This window comes from Balaenoptera acutorostrata, chromosome 14 (assembly GCF_949987535.1).
Source record: "Balaenoptera acutorostrata chromosome 14, mBalAcu1.1, whole genome shotgun sequence".
In the NCBI taxonomy this organism is placed as follows: Eukaryota; Metazoa; Chordata; class Mammalia; order Artiodactyla; family Balaenopteridae; genus Balaenoptera; species Balaenoptera acutorostrata.
This window is the reverse complement of record NC_080077.1, coordinates 15,587,112-15,602,150: the sequence shown is the minus strand read 5'-3', so window position 1 is coordinate 15,602,150 and position 15,039 is coordinate 15,587,112. Positions and strand designations below refer to the sequence as shown.

Below are 15,039 nucleotides of genomic sequence, written 5' to 3'. Positions count from 1 at the left end.
GTTGGCTTTATCGGCTCGTTGAAAAGACGTGCATTTAAATTTTCACCATGCTTCTCCTCTATCACGGGAGCTCGGAGCTGCTCTAGATCTTGGCTTTTTTGTTCCCAGGATTCCTGAGACTTTAGCTGATGCAGCCTCTTGCCCAAACAGTGTTATGGACTTGGGCTGAGGAGCTGGCCTGGTCCTTCCCCACGATCTTCAGCCATCAGCGTGTCCAAGCTGAGAGCGGATGAGGACCATTGGAGCCCATTCACTTCCTGGGCTGTTGGGTGGTTGGGTGAGGGTAGTGGCACTGGGGGAGTTTTTGTGTTTTGTCTTCCGTTCCTGTCTGTTTGATTCTGAAGAGTCTGCAGTCAGTTGCAGGGCATTGAAGTCTGTGGAAAAAACAATGGGGGAGGGGCCATCAGCGCTACAGAGTGGGGGGCTGTCAGCTTCCCTCTCTTTCTGCCTCATAGAGTATTGAGTATTCCAAGGCTGGGTTTGCTGGGGAGACAGGACATACCATAGAGGCACTTACAGTCCCTGAGCCTCAGTTTACTTGTCCATTAAATGGGTATAATGACACCAACCTCACATATTTGTGAGCTGACATGCGCAGTTGTTGGTATTTTCCCCATGGGTCTAAGATTCCTTCTTCAGTTCTCTCCCTCCACATACGGATCCAGTTTGAAGTCTTTGGTTGCTTAGTTGGTACTGGGACAAGTGGTCATTCTTCTGTTGAGGCCAGAGCCAACCTCTTACCCTACTTCATAACTGTCCTTCCAGACATGTTCCTCCTGTGCTGTGTTAATCAAAATACAAACAGGGCAGACATGTGAATGTCTTTTGTTGTAGTGGTTGCCTTGTTTCCTTTTTCTTTAAGAAAAAAAAAAAAAAAAAGTTTGACAAGAGATTAACCAGGACCTCAAGGAAAATGAGATTCTTGCTTGAGCTCTTGAAAAGCTGTCCTTGGATCTAGTAAAAGTTCCGTATGGGTCTAATTTTGATTATGCAGTTGTACAGGCCGGAAGGCTCCCTGCACTGGTCAGATCTTCAGGTGGCTTCATTGCGACCAGCACTGTCGCCCCCGTAAGTCAGGACGCTGCAGGGCTCAGGATGCTGTCCACCCCATTCGGCCCGCAGTCTCCTCCTCCCGTCAGTGCAGCTTCCTTGGCCCCATCCTTTTCTTGATATTGCAGTTAGTGTTGAAAACATGTAAATGATAAGACTACACGTAGTATGTATGCTGAAGTGACTGCCCTGAAGAAATTTTTTTTTTAATAAGAGTAAACACTTTGTTTTCTTTGTTGCTGTACAGATCACAACGACGGAATTGTCCTTCTCTGTCTCTCTTTTTTGTGGCCATGCCATGCGGCATGTGGGATCTTAGTTCCCCACGTGCCACATCCCAGGGATCGAACCCGAGCCCCCTTGCAGTGGAAGCACAGAGTTTTAACCACTGGACTGCCAGGGAAGTCCCCCTGAAGAAATTTTTAAAGCTTCCTTTTTTTTCCTAGGATATGATGATCACGTTTGGTTTGTACTAATATGAGCTACATTATTAAATTAGTAAAGTGATTCTGTCAGTGCATCCGTGTGGAACTGAACTCTGAAGATTGTTGTCTATTACATTGAAGGCATTTGACGTTGATCGTCACGTCTTTATGCTACCGTTGAAAATGTGTGTGGTGTTTTTCTTTTTCTTTCTAGCTTCATGAGGCTGACATTGTGATCTTGGGCTCACCCAAGCCGGAAGAGATTCCCCTTTCTTGGATTCAACCAGGAACTACTGTTCTCAACTGTTCCCATGACTTTCTATCAGGTAAATGTCTTCAAGTTGGTGCCAGGCCACTGATCAAAATAGGTAAGATTGCTATGAGAAAAGTTAATCTTCTTCAGAAGAGTATATTCCTGAAATGATGGTTGCTGTCAACACACGTAAACAGGTCATGTCACGTGCCTGCCTTTTGGGTTACTTGGTACGGGAACCATATTGTCGGGCAGAGAGCAGCCAAGATGCCAGCTGCAGTCAGGCCCTCTCCTCCTCCTCCTCCTCGTTCCGTTCTTCCCCTTCATCAGCACGTCCCCTGCTGGCCTCCAGCGTCAAGCAGTCAAGTCGGTTGTGACCTAAAGTAGGAAATTTTTACATGTGTGAGGTAAACTAGAAACAGTGGTTTTCACAGTCTTTCAAAAACCAGCAGAATCCTTTCTCCTGAAGCAGTCTTAGATGAACCTCAACACATAAAAGCAGATGAAAACACAGCTACCAGAGGGATGGGAGTGGAGACTAGCTCCCCTGTGTTTGTAGTTTCCCTTTGCAGTGACCCCCTCAAGCACTCCCTTGGAGCCACAAAGTCACTTCAGAACACTGTGAAAGTCACCCTTAGAAACAGAAGCAGTCTTAGAATAGGTGCTGATATTTGATGGTGTTTGCCAAGGGACCCAGGAACGTCCTGGACCCCACATCAGGTCACCCTCAGGGTAGCTGAAGCTGTGCCAGCCCCAGGGCACTCAGCCCAGGGGCCAGCAGGAGCTGGCCCAGCAGGGACACCCTTTTCTCATCCACAGAAAGACACTCGGGCTAAGAGAGCTTTAACACACCCAGCCCACCCCCTCAAGTCCCAGAGTGACATGTGTATGCAAGAGACAATTGCAGAGGGAGACAGAGAACCCTCTTTGTTACCCGTGGCCTCCAAATTTCAACATGTGGTAGGGGAGGCTATACTGAACGGTCCAGGAGGATGGTGTTTTTTTCCCCCAAAGCTGGTCAGAACTTGGGCCAAAAGGAGTAGAGGTCTCTACCGGTACCACACTGGAGTTCCAGACCTTGAAACTTAGGCAGCCCCGGAACACAGAGTGAAATAGAGAATAGTATCAAGGAGAAAATAAATGTAACTTCTGATCCAGTCACCTTGAGATAACCATTGTACACTTTTCCATTAAAAAAGCACTAGGGGCTTCCCTGGTGGTGCAGTGGTTGGGAATCTGCCTGCTAATGCAGGGGACACGGGTTCGTGCCCTGGTCTGGGAAGATCCCACATGCCGCGGAGCAACTAGGCCCGTGAGCCACAACTACTGAGCCTGCGCGTCTGGAGCCTGTGCTCCGCAACAAGAGAGGCTGCGATAGTGAGAGGCCCGCGCACCGCGATGAAGAGTGGCCCCCGCTTGCCACAACTAGAGAGAAAGCCCTCGCACAGAAACGAAGACCCAACACAGCCAAAAATAAGTAAATAAAAATAAATTACAAAAAAAAAAAAAAAAAAAAGTTAGTTTAAAAAAAAAAAAAAGCACTAAACTTAATTTTATTGAAATACAATGGAAAGAAAAGAAAGTAATATGCTAAAAGCTCTACTGAAATTCATTTAACTCTTTCTTCAAAAAGAGAAATAATGCACCTTCCTCTCTGGGAAATGTAGCTCCTCCCAGAATCGACCAATCAGATTAAAAACCCCTTGGAGCGGAAGGGCTAGGGGGTTGTTTGGGGCGCTTTGAAAGGAAGATGCTCAGGAATTTCCCAAAATGCTCGTGTACTCAGTTCACAGATGAGCACACACATGAATAGAGCAATTAGAGGTATAATATAATACGAATGTGGGATTAATGGCTCTTTTTAGCAAACAGAAAGCATGTACTAAATTACTTTTTTGAAATATATGTAATTTCTGGGTACAACTTCTTTTTTTTTTCCTGAAAAAAACAATGCCTAACCCATTAACAGTGGACATGCACGGTAGATTTGCTCAGAATCCTCGTTGGACTAGGATAGTCAGTTATGACTTTATTATTATTTTTTTTAATGAATGTTTCCTTGCTCCAATGTTTACTTGCTGTTTTTTATTAGAGTTTATATGTTTAGGACGATTTTGGTACAATCCTGGCTGGAGATAGGAGAGTCTGCTTCAGTGTTCTTTGGGAATCCCCGTGAGCCATATGTTTTATTGGTGAAACGGTGCCCCATTTCTGATGTTTCTTTTTAGAACTTTTATTTTTTAAAGGCATTTTAAAAACATTAGATTTAGATGTAACAATTCTCTTGAGGGAAAAAAAATAAGACCAAGCATTATGTTTTAACAATTCTGTATGTAGACTGATTGCAGTTAGTTTATTTTCAATTTATCTGGTCCAGTAGTAGTGGTTTTATTGATTTTTGAATGCCCAGTGCCCAGAACAGTGCCAGACACGTAGGAAGGGGTCAGTAGATACTGAGTGAATAAACATGGACTCAGAATTGTACTCTAATTGATTGCACTTTTAAGTTAGTTGCAGATATAGAGACATTTCCTTGAACTTGCATCCCACTTAAAAACAGGGCTGACGGCACAAAAGCAGAGATGAAAAATGCTACACTGATTAAATGGATGAATGTTTTCCAGTCGGTACTATTTATAATAGCATTACATTTCTCCATTGTCAAAAGTTTTTTTGTTTTGTTTTGGTTTTGCTGCGTTGGGTCTTCATTGCTGCGCGCAGGCTTTCTCTAGTTGCGGCGAGCAGGGGCTACTCTTAGTTGAGGTGCACGGGCTTCTCATTGTGGTGGCTTCTCTTGTTGTGGAGCACGGGCTCTAGGCGCGTGGGCTTCAGTAGTTGCAGCATGTGGGCTCAGTAGTTGCGGCACTCAGGCTCTGGGGCAGGCTCAGTAGTTGTGGCACACGGGCTTAGTTGCTCCACGGCATGTGGGATCTTCCCAGACCAGGGCTCGAACCCATCTCCCCTGCATTGGCAGGTGGATTCTCAACCACTGCGCCACCAGGGAAGTCCAAAACTTTTAATTTTAGCAACTTTAATTAGTATGAAAATTTAATCTATGAGTAAATTGGAGAAAGGCCTTTTCCCTCTCTTTTATATATAATTTTCCACTTTAAACAAATGAAGACCTTTTTCAAGCATTATTAAAAGGAAAGTTGCTTTTATTTAAACTTCAGAGAAAAAGAATTTTTAATATACTTATGACTGGGTGAAGGCAGGGCTTTATGATGAAATTTTCATAGTCATCTTAATGGCACAGGGTTCCCCTCCCCCCCTTGTAAAAATAGATAGGATATGGTGATTTATGATGAGGTAATTCTATAGAGGCATTTTATGGAATACCTAATCCCCAGAGAGATTTTCTTGATGGCTGATATCCCAGAAGCAGTGCTTGGAAAACAATTACACCTAACTCGTTGGATCTGTTCACTCTTCTATGGCATGAGTCTAATGTTTAGATTGAAAACAGGGACATAGCAGTGTTCAGTTTTCTAGCTATACGCATAATTTTATTTTTTAAAAAATTATTTCAGATGAAGGAAGTGGGCTGTGATTTTGTAATGCTCTGCTTGCTAAAGGTCAGAATTCATCCTGAGCAAAACCACTGTGCACTCTAATATTCAAACTTATTTTCTGATGTACCAAATGGGACAAAGGAGAGACTGGTCTTAATACTTGGGCCCAGAGAACAGGATCAAAACAGCAACTTTGTGGGTCAGAGTAGTTCACAGCATCGTTTTAAGCAAACATAAGTCAGCAGGGAGCCCTGGGCTACGTCCCAGGACTCATGCTAATCAAAGTTGCTAAAGTTCCCAGGGTGGCCTCGGAACAGCTCCTGTCAGAAAAGGATTGTCCTGATTTCCAGGGAAAGTATTGTAACACTTTAGCCTTCAATTTTCCGATTGTGGCAAGTTTGGTTATTATAAGAAAACTTATAAATGAAAGGCCATCTTTTAAAGTGATTCACTGACTTGTCCCTGGAGGAAGGAACTGTGAGTTAATGGGGAGTGGTTAGTGGGAAGTGAAAAGAACCCATTTGGTTTGGGATGGGCGCCCGGCTGGACTCACAGCCTGAGTGTGGACACCCCTCCGGGTGGGGCCCTCCCTGTACATAGGCAAGGGGGTGATGTAATGATTTCCTTTTGCAGTTCTCCTTAGCCAAGAAATTTATTAAGAATGTAGTCCTGATTCACTGAGTTACCATCTTAGTTGCTTCAATTTCACCAGGTTCAGAACTTTCAATCCATTTTAAGACTGCATTGATTCCTACTACAAAAGTGATACAGTGGTTATGATAGAAAATTTTTGAAGTATACAATAGAAAAGAAGAAAGTAAGTAACTTCTGACCCAGTCAACTTGAGATAACCATCTTAAGATTTTTTCCTATGAAAAAATTACACTCAGTTTTATTGGATGGAATATAGTAGAAGGAAAAGAAAATAACATACTAAAAGCATTGCTGGAATTCAGATAACTCTTCTTCAAAAAGAAAAATATTGGTCCCTACAAGATTCTCCTACAGTTTGAAATATGAGTGTATGTGTCTTTTGTGTTGTGTTTTAAAGTCTTCATTCGTTTTAGCCATGTTCTATTTTATGCAAGACAGTGGCTAAGAGTATGGGAGAAATTATTCACTGTGTAATTCTGTAGGTGAAATAGTCTTCATTCACATGGGTATTTGTGATTTATTCCTGTAACATGCATTTATAAGTTGAGATCACATCCTAGAATGTAGCTTTTTCTTATTTCTCCATCATTTAAAGATAGAGGTAACAAAGAGGGAAGCATATTTCTTTTCCTTAGTGGCTGGATAAGACCTTTAGATCAGATCTCTAGTGGTTCAAACAAAAGAAAACAAATCTTTCTCATTCTCTAGACTCTTGGCTTTTGCCTAAATATGATTTATAAAACTGAAGTGTTGCTAATCTTTAAACAACACCTGAGGGATATGATTTTCCAACACCCTTAATACATTTGACAATAGAACATCACAAAACACTTACTTTTGTTTCATGCTCTTTCTTGCAAAGAACTTCCAGGAAAATGGATAATTTAAAAGTAGAGTGGTCATGGACTTCCCTAGTGGCACAGTGGTTAAGAATCCGCCTGCCAGTGCAGGGGACACGGGTTCGACACCTGGTCCAGGAAGATCCCACATGCCGCGGAGCACCTAAGCCCGTCCGCCACAACTACTGAGCCTGCGCTCTAGAGCCCGTGAGCCACAACTACTGAGCCCATGTGCCACAACTACTGAAGCCCGCGTGCCCAGAACCCGTGCTCCGCAACATGAGAAGCCATCGCACCACAAGGAAGAGTAGCCCCCACTCGCCGCAACTAGAGAAAGCCCGCACACAGCAACGAAGACCCAACGCAGCCAAAAATAAATACATAGTTAATTAATTTAAAAAAAAAAGTGGAGTGGTCCAATATATACACTACCAAATGTAAAATAGATAGCTAGTAGGAAGCAGCCGCATAGCACAGGGAGATCAGCTCGGTGCTTTGTGACCACCTAGAGGGGTGGGATAGGGAGGGTCAGAGGGAGACGCAAGAGGGAGGGGATATGGGGATGTATGTATATGTGTAGCTGATTCACTATGTTATACAGCAGAAATTAACACACCATTGTAAAGCAATTATACTCCAATAAAGATGGTAAAAAAAATTAAATAAATAGATAAATAGATAAATAAATAAATAAAAAGTAGAGTGGTCCGCAAAAGAAGAAAATAGTTTCTTACTTCAAAAAAGTTACTATTAGCAATGTTTCTCTTCTCTAAGAGAGGATGTAGACTAAAGCATTTTACATGTGTTTACTTTTCATAAACTTCCTAAGTGCCAACCACAGTAGAATTCTTATAAAATGCCTCGCTCTTTTGAAATCCAGGTAATCCTCAAAATTAATGCCCTAAAATATAATTTCTCAGTTTTGATGGAAAATTGTCTCTGTCACTTTTATGACAGGGATTTAAAAAAATTATCCAAGAAAGCCTGGTCGTTCACAGAACACTTTAACTGGGCTTGTCCTGTAGGTGTTTTAGTTTTCCTTTTTAATATAGCATTGGCCAAAAAGTTCGTTCGGGTTTTTCCGTAAGATGTTATGGAAAAACCCAAACGAACTTTTTGGCCAACCCAATACTTTGTATTCACACATGAAATTGCTTTGATTTTTTAATTTATTGTTTAAACATGCATACAATGTGACAAGCACTTTACATTACCATATCACATTCAGTTCTCACAAAACCCTACAAGGTTGAACAACATTAATTAACAGGCCCAGAGTCACAACTGCTAGTAAGAGGTAGAGGCAAGATTTTAAGCCAGTCAACACTCTAAACATGAGGCCCAGTTGAGAGCCCCAAGGCTGTGCCAGGACCTACCTGGTAACCTGTCTGTAGCTGTGCCGTGACATCCTAACTTCCTTGGTTGAAAACGAGAACATCATTGAACGTCCTGGCATTTTACAAGGAACAATATGCTGAAAGTCTTTTTTTTTTTTTTTTCCAGGGAAGCTTGGATGTAGTTCTCCCGGTGTCCATGGTACTGGTCCCATCGCAGAAGATGTGAGTCTCCTTGCTGCCGCTCTGCGGATTCAGGTTTGTCTGACACAGCTATTTGAGAATTTTTGAGTTTGGAGCTTCAATGAATAGTTGCTAACATTTGGAAGTGTTTTCTGTTTAGCAGACACAGTGTCAAACACTTTACAAACATGATGTCATTTAATTCTCACAACAATCCTGTAAGATAGTGTGATTCCCATTTGATAGATGAGAAAATGGAGACTTGGAGAAATGGTCACATGACAAGTATGGGGCAGGGACCTGCATCAGGGTCCTCTATTAGTTATCTATTGGTGTGTAATAAATTACCCCTCAGATTTAGCAATTTTTTTAAAAAATTTATTTATTTATTCATTTATTTAATTTTTGGTTGCATTGGGTCTTTGCTGCTGCACGCGGGCTTTCTCTAGTTGCAGTGAGCGGGGGGCTACTCTTTGTTGTGGGGCGCAGGCTTCTCATTGCGGTGGCTTCTCTTGTTGCGGAGCACAGGCTCTAGGCGCGCAGGCTTCAGTAGTTGCAGCACACAGGCTTCAGTAGTTGTGGCTCGCGGGCTCTAGAGCTCAGGCTCAGTAGTTGTGGCGCACGGGCTTAGTTGCTCCGCGGCATGTGGGATCTTCCCGGGCCAGGGCTCGAACCCGTGTCCCCTGCATTGGCAGGCGGATTCTTAACCACTGCGCCACCAGGGAAGCCCAGATTTAGCAATTTAAAACAACAAACATTTATTATCTCACAGTTTCTGTGGGTCACATATTTGGAGCCGCGTAGCTGGATGGTTCTGGCTTGGAGTCTCTCATGTGGTTGAAATCAAGATGGCGGGGCTGTAGTCATCTGAAGGGCTTGACCGAGGCCAGAGGAGTCAAGGTGGCGCCCTCACATGGCGAAAGTCACATGCCACCACTTCCTCTTTTCTTCTTTGCTAGAACTGAGCCACCAATCTAGTTCACAACCCAGGGAAAGGGAACTGGGCTCACCTCTTGAAGACAGGAGTGTTAAAGAGTTTGTGGACATCTTTTCGAACCACCGCTATCTGTGTGACCTGAAGCCCAGGATCTCCGGCTCCCCACTGCTGTGTGCTAGGCTGGTGCTGAAGCCTGCAGTGAGGGTGCCGGCCAGCAGAGGCGTTAAGTAGCAGTAGAGAAGCCTGAGCCTCTAATTAAACAGAAGCAGGTTTTAGTTCATTTCTTTCTTAACACATGCAATACACAATTAAAAATTTTACTTCAAAATGGGACGTAGTGCATTTCTGTAAGGCATCTGTTACATTGCAACTAAAGGCAAATATTATTTCTATATATATGTGTGTGTGTATGTAAATATATATATACGTATCACCGATAGTTCGGTTTGCTTGTTCTACTGTATCAGCTGTAGAAGGATTATGCTTGCAATGGTGCAAATTTTTGGTGAAGCTGGGCATCCCAGCCAGTCAGGCATGCTTTCTCATATTTCCCTCATTTTTCTTCTCTGAGGTGATGCTATAATTTTAATCCATGACTTGATGACTTTAGTGAATACAAACTTTTTTAATAGTACTTGTATCTCACATTTTCTTTTTTAAGAAAGATCTGCACATTTAACTATATGTGAATAAAATTAGTCCTGATGTTCACTTGGATTACTGTGCAACTTTTACTCCTTTTCATGACAATATCCCTGAACAATAGTCGATATTTTCATAGTTTAGATGTGTAACCTGTCAGCTTTTACTTTTCTGACATGCTTTCCTTCCTATCCCTATTGAAGAACGTGGTTAGTAGCAGAAGGAGATGGTTCCGTGAGCAGCAGTACAGGAGGTGGAGACTTCACTGCTTGAAACTTCAGCCTCTGTCCCCCGTACCAAGGTATTCAGGTGATTTGTTTATACTGACATCGGCTCACCAAAGTGCCTTAGATATCCAAAGTTACCCATTGGATGGGGGCACAACTTGTGGTGTTATGGCTTTGATGGTGGATAATTTTCTCTAATCAAATTGCTGCACTATTTTTTCTTTTTTTTTTTTTGGGGGCCGCGCTGTGTGGCCTGCAGGACCTTAGTTCCCCGACCAGGGGTTGAACCATGCCCCTGGCATTAGGAGCACGAAATCTTAACCACTGGACCGCCAGGGAAGTCCTGCTGCACTATTTTTTTCTGTCATTTAATTCCTCCAAAATTAAATGATAATGAACATGTTGACCATATTCTATCAGTTCTAAGATGTAGATTTTTTAAATTTCTGAAATCAGGATGCACCTTACTGTCAATGATGTACCCTGTATTCAATGGCAGTGTTTTTTCTTAAAATAATGGTATCTTAGATTTGGCAGAATACAGTAATGTAATATTTGGAATATGCTTTTCAGTGTTAGAAATGCCCAAACACACGTCAGCTTGGTCTTCAGGGCCTCGTAGGTTTCTGTGCTGCGTGTAAATGACCAACCAAACCAAAGGCCATTAGACGTGGGACCGGAGCTCTGCCTTCTTCAGAACGTGGTGGTATCTGCTCTCTGACAGGACACTCTGGGAGGGTCCAGATGGATATTTTCTTCAGCGTGGTATTTAATGAAGTGTAAGCTACATATTCCCTCTGTATAAATTTGGAAATACAAACTGCAGGACAGTCTCAGCATGTGATTTTGGAACAATTCTCTAGATAAGCTATCTGAGCCAGGCAAATGCATTTTCCAGCCTCCTAGTGAATCCCCCATGGCCACCCCTCCTCCTGTGAATTGGCCCAATCCCCTTCCTACAGGGCGCCCGTAAGTCCAGCGCTTAACCAGGTGATGCCGTCTGCCAGCATGGAATACACAGGACGTAGGAGATAACACCACCTGGAATTGACTCATTTTTCACCTGATAACCAGTTGCTTTTCAGAACTGACCTGTGTTTCCTTGGGCCACAGCCCAACACTAAGGTTCGATTATACCCACCAGGCTGGTGAAACCCTCCAAGCTATGTTTTCACGCCTCAAATAGACTAAACATCTTAGTCATCTTCTGTGTTCACTAATACATAAATTCCAAGAAATGTTCTTTGTAATATCAGCCCTGTAGTTGTGCAATCTGTTTCATAAAATAGTTTTTGAGGCTACTTATGTTGTTATAGAACCTTCATTTTTAAAGGTCAATGAGTAAATGCTACTTACAGAGAGCTAAAAAAACTTGAGAGGGACTCTGCCAAATTGTGTACAAATCCAAATAAATTCCCCTTGGGGGGAAAAGCCCCTAAATTGCTTAACCAAATTTGACTCCTACAGCCACTGGGGAAAGAAAGGCAGGCTGAGTAGTTTATAAATCACTCAGAAAATCAAAATGATGTCACCATCACTCTTCAGCTAGTGAAGAGAAAACCATGAAGGCTTTCCAAGAGTAGGCTCTTCAATTTAGGAGATTGTAGGAGGAGAGAAACAGAAAAAAAGGTGTAGCCAGGAAGGTGAAATGAAGTGGGAGCACGGACAGTGAAGGCTGGGGTGCAGTTGGCGGGGGGAGAATCAGAAAGGACAATGCAGGTGGACCTGGGGAAGGGGTTACCTAGCTGCAGGTACAGAGCTCCGCCCACATCTGGGCAGAGGCACCCTTCCCCCTCTCCCGCTCTAGTGGGCATTGGAAGTAGGTTTACTGTTACCTCTTGCACCGGAGTCAGGCTCCATGGGGTCATGGGGGAGAACACAGGGTAGCATGAGGACTGAGAGATTGTCCGCAGTAGCAACAGAAAAAAATAGAGCAGGGGGCTGCCTACCAGTGGAGAGACCGCTGCGCCGCAAAATAGGGACCCCAGGGTGAATCAGGAAACTGCCACATTGTCAGACATCAGCCCTCAAGACCAAGTCACAGACAGATGGATGGGCCAGACCCCCAGTAAAAGAAGCGGCTGAGCTCAGGAGCCCCAAAAGACTCTCTCTGAGAAGTCTTTTGATTTGCATAGCACTCCTGTTAACATGAGCAGCAGCATGCAGATCTTAACCAGTGAAATAGAATAGTTCAGTTGTTTGCCCAGCGACACTCTGGAGTTCCTAAGATTTCCTGTGTCTGAAGTTGAGCCTCGGGCACTAGCTCCATTTACCGGCAGTTATGTAATTAATGAAATATTTTGAAATGTGATTTTTGACTTGAGAGGGAAAATATGGACACAGATAAAACAAAAGAGTATTTCCACATTTTTGAATTGCCAAGAGACACATGTGGCTAGCCCAGTAATAAAGCATTATGCAATAACCCGTCCATTCCTGGTTAAAGAATTCAGCGATGACCCATAAAAAACACTGGGCTCTATCCTGGAGTTATCTTTAGGGGTGGCCTTTGGACACATTGTAATAATCCATCTCCTTTCCTGTGGCAGAGGTGTATCCTGGCACCAGGGAAGAATTCTAGAATCTAGTTTTTAAGAGTTGCTTCTCTATCTAAAGCAATGTACCGTTTTCTTATGCACTTTAATTGTTAGCAGTTGTACTTAATCCTACTTGGGAAAAAGGACCACAAAGCCATTTGATCTAATTGTTGGCATGGTGTACGGCTGTTTTCTACTCTAGCAGCGACCACCTAAGCTGAGCAGACTCTCTTGCCTCTTGTGTTTCCCCACCCAGTGATATCGAGATTTCAAGAGCACAGACTCCAAAAGCTGTGGATATCCTTGCCAAGGAGATAGGGTTGCTTGCAGATGAAATTGAAATCTATGGCAAAAGCAAAGCCAAAGTACGTTTGTCCCTGCTAGAAAGGTTAAAGGATCAAGCAGATGGAAAATACGTCTTAGTTGCTGGGTAAGACTACTTTTAAAATCTCTTTTACTAAGAAGACATTTATAAAACCCTCTTCCCTGTTTATATCTGTCACCACACCCCTCAAATCCATCCTCTTCTCCAGCTTGACATTATTTTGTCCATTTCACTTGGCAGTCCTTCATTTGACATGAGGTAAGTTTTTATTTTCAGTGTAAAACAAATGAGTCTCCTCCACAGAATATAAAGTGTAACGAGTTCCTAATCCAGGACTTTGCTTTTTGTTTCTCATATTGTGTTTTGCTCACCCTGGTTCTGCCTTGGATTTTTCATTTCGCTTTTCATGATAAAAATTAAAATAAGAATTGAAAGTAAAATATTTTGAGCTGAATGGGTTGTTTTTCTACTTAGAAATAACATTGGAAAATGAACAGATCATTGTGTGAGACTTAGACTTTTCGATTAGTATCCTCAATATTTATGAATTTGCATTACAGAAACTCATTTCTCTTTCTTGCATTTCAGAATTAATATTGGGCCACTTACATTTGTGTTGCTCGTTTTACAAAAGGCAAATGCACAGTTTTTGGGAAAAGGAGCATTTGCTTTATTTTGCCTCTTTTTTAAAAAAAGAAACACATTCACCAGCTGAAAAACAATAGAAAACAAGGGATTTCAAATATTTATTTAATGTGACCCAAGGGAACATCAGGAGACCATATAAATTCCTTTGTTGTCTTGAAATGTCATTACATTGACTTACTAATGATATATAAGCCAAGGCTTGGGGCACAAAACCCTATTTGTTAACAGAGACATTTTTGTAACTGGACTTGACTCATAGTTAACTTGGTTTTTATATATCTAATTATTTGTGTAAGTGCTTTATTTCTTTTTCTGGTTATAAAAGTCATGCATACTTGTAAAATTATTTGAAAAATACAGAAAAAAACAAGAAAGTATAAACGGCTGTTCACATTTGAGACCATCTTGACACAGATGCAGTCTGTCATAAATGAGATCATTGTACACATGCTATTCTGTAAGCAACTTGATTATTAACAATATGTTGTATACCTAGCTCCATGTGAGTCAGGATAGAGCTATGTTATCATTTTGCATGACTACCTAACATGCTACTGCTCACATCCCTGATTCTTCAATGTGCTGGGGGATTGGGCTTGGGGGGAGTGGTAAAAATGCCTGGGATGAGGGTGGGTCCCATTCTACACATCTTCCCAGCACCAAGAAACGTAGCTGTGGCTCAGCCACTGATAGTAAAGCATGTTTCTAATTCTTCTTCAAGTGTATTAAGGCAGAAAAAAGGTTTGAAGATAACATAGAGATGTCCCACAATTCATTTAACCAATTCTCTATTGATGGGCTCTCAAATTGTTCCCCATCTTTGGCCATTACAAACAGCGCTGAAATTAACAACCATGGGCATGCATATTTGTGCATTTATCCAGTGATCTGCTTAGGAAAAATCCCTAGAGATGAATTCAATTTTTCATACCTACAAATAAAGATAAAACTACAAATAAAGCAAGATAGCATCCATAATATCACCTCTTTAATGGTATAATAATTTCTTCATATCTCTTCCCCTTTTTCCTTTAGCCTCCCTCTACCCCCCCACCTCACCCCCCCATCCCACCCCCCAGCTCCTCCTTCTCCATCTCCTTCTGTTACTGTTTTCTAAGAGGGATGGACAGCTAGAGTCATTCGGTGGCTGTGTTTTTAAGGAATTCATACCTTGCTGCCGCACCTCAGTTGCCTGTGGCTTAAACCTCTCTCAGACTTCCAGGTTCACTGCCGCTGGATTCCCAATCCTAATGGGATCCTCTCCAGCCTAGGACCCCAGCCCTGATGTCCCCATAACTGAGCTGTAGGAAACCTCTTTGCGGGGAGATTTGGCCTCACCTGAGGCACCCTCTGGGGGCAGATCTGTGAAAGGAGCTGGCTGATGGCAGGGAGTGTGTACTCCTGGGTCCCAGAGTTTGGAGCAAACATCTAGTCAGTCAGTGTTGCTTTTCTGGAAGTGTGCTTCATGCAAGT

At 42.5% G+C, this 15,039-nt stretch overlaps 1 protein-coding gene across 1 annotated transcript in view; it reads left to right on the top strand.

The window, feature by feature from the left end:
• The window catches only part of MTHFD1L (methylenetetrahydrofolate dehydrogenase (NADP+ dependent) 1 like), a 202,743-nt gene that overhangs the window by 28,853 nt on the left and 158,851 nt on the right, over window positions 1-15,039 (top strand). The window contains exons 8-11 of the mRNA XM_057527877.1: window positions 1,690-1,801; window positions 8,237-8,325; window positions 10,033-10,130; window positions 12,850-13,023. Of these exons, the coding sequence (XP_057383860.1) occupies window positions 1,690-1,801; window positions 8,237-8,325; window positions 10,033-10,130; window positions 12,850-13,023 (473 nt within the window). The remainder of the gene's footprint in view (window positions 1-1,689; window positions 1,802-8,236; window positions 8,326-10,032; window positions 10,131-12,849; window positions 13,024-15,039) is intronic.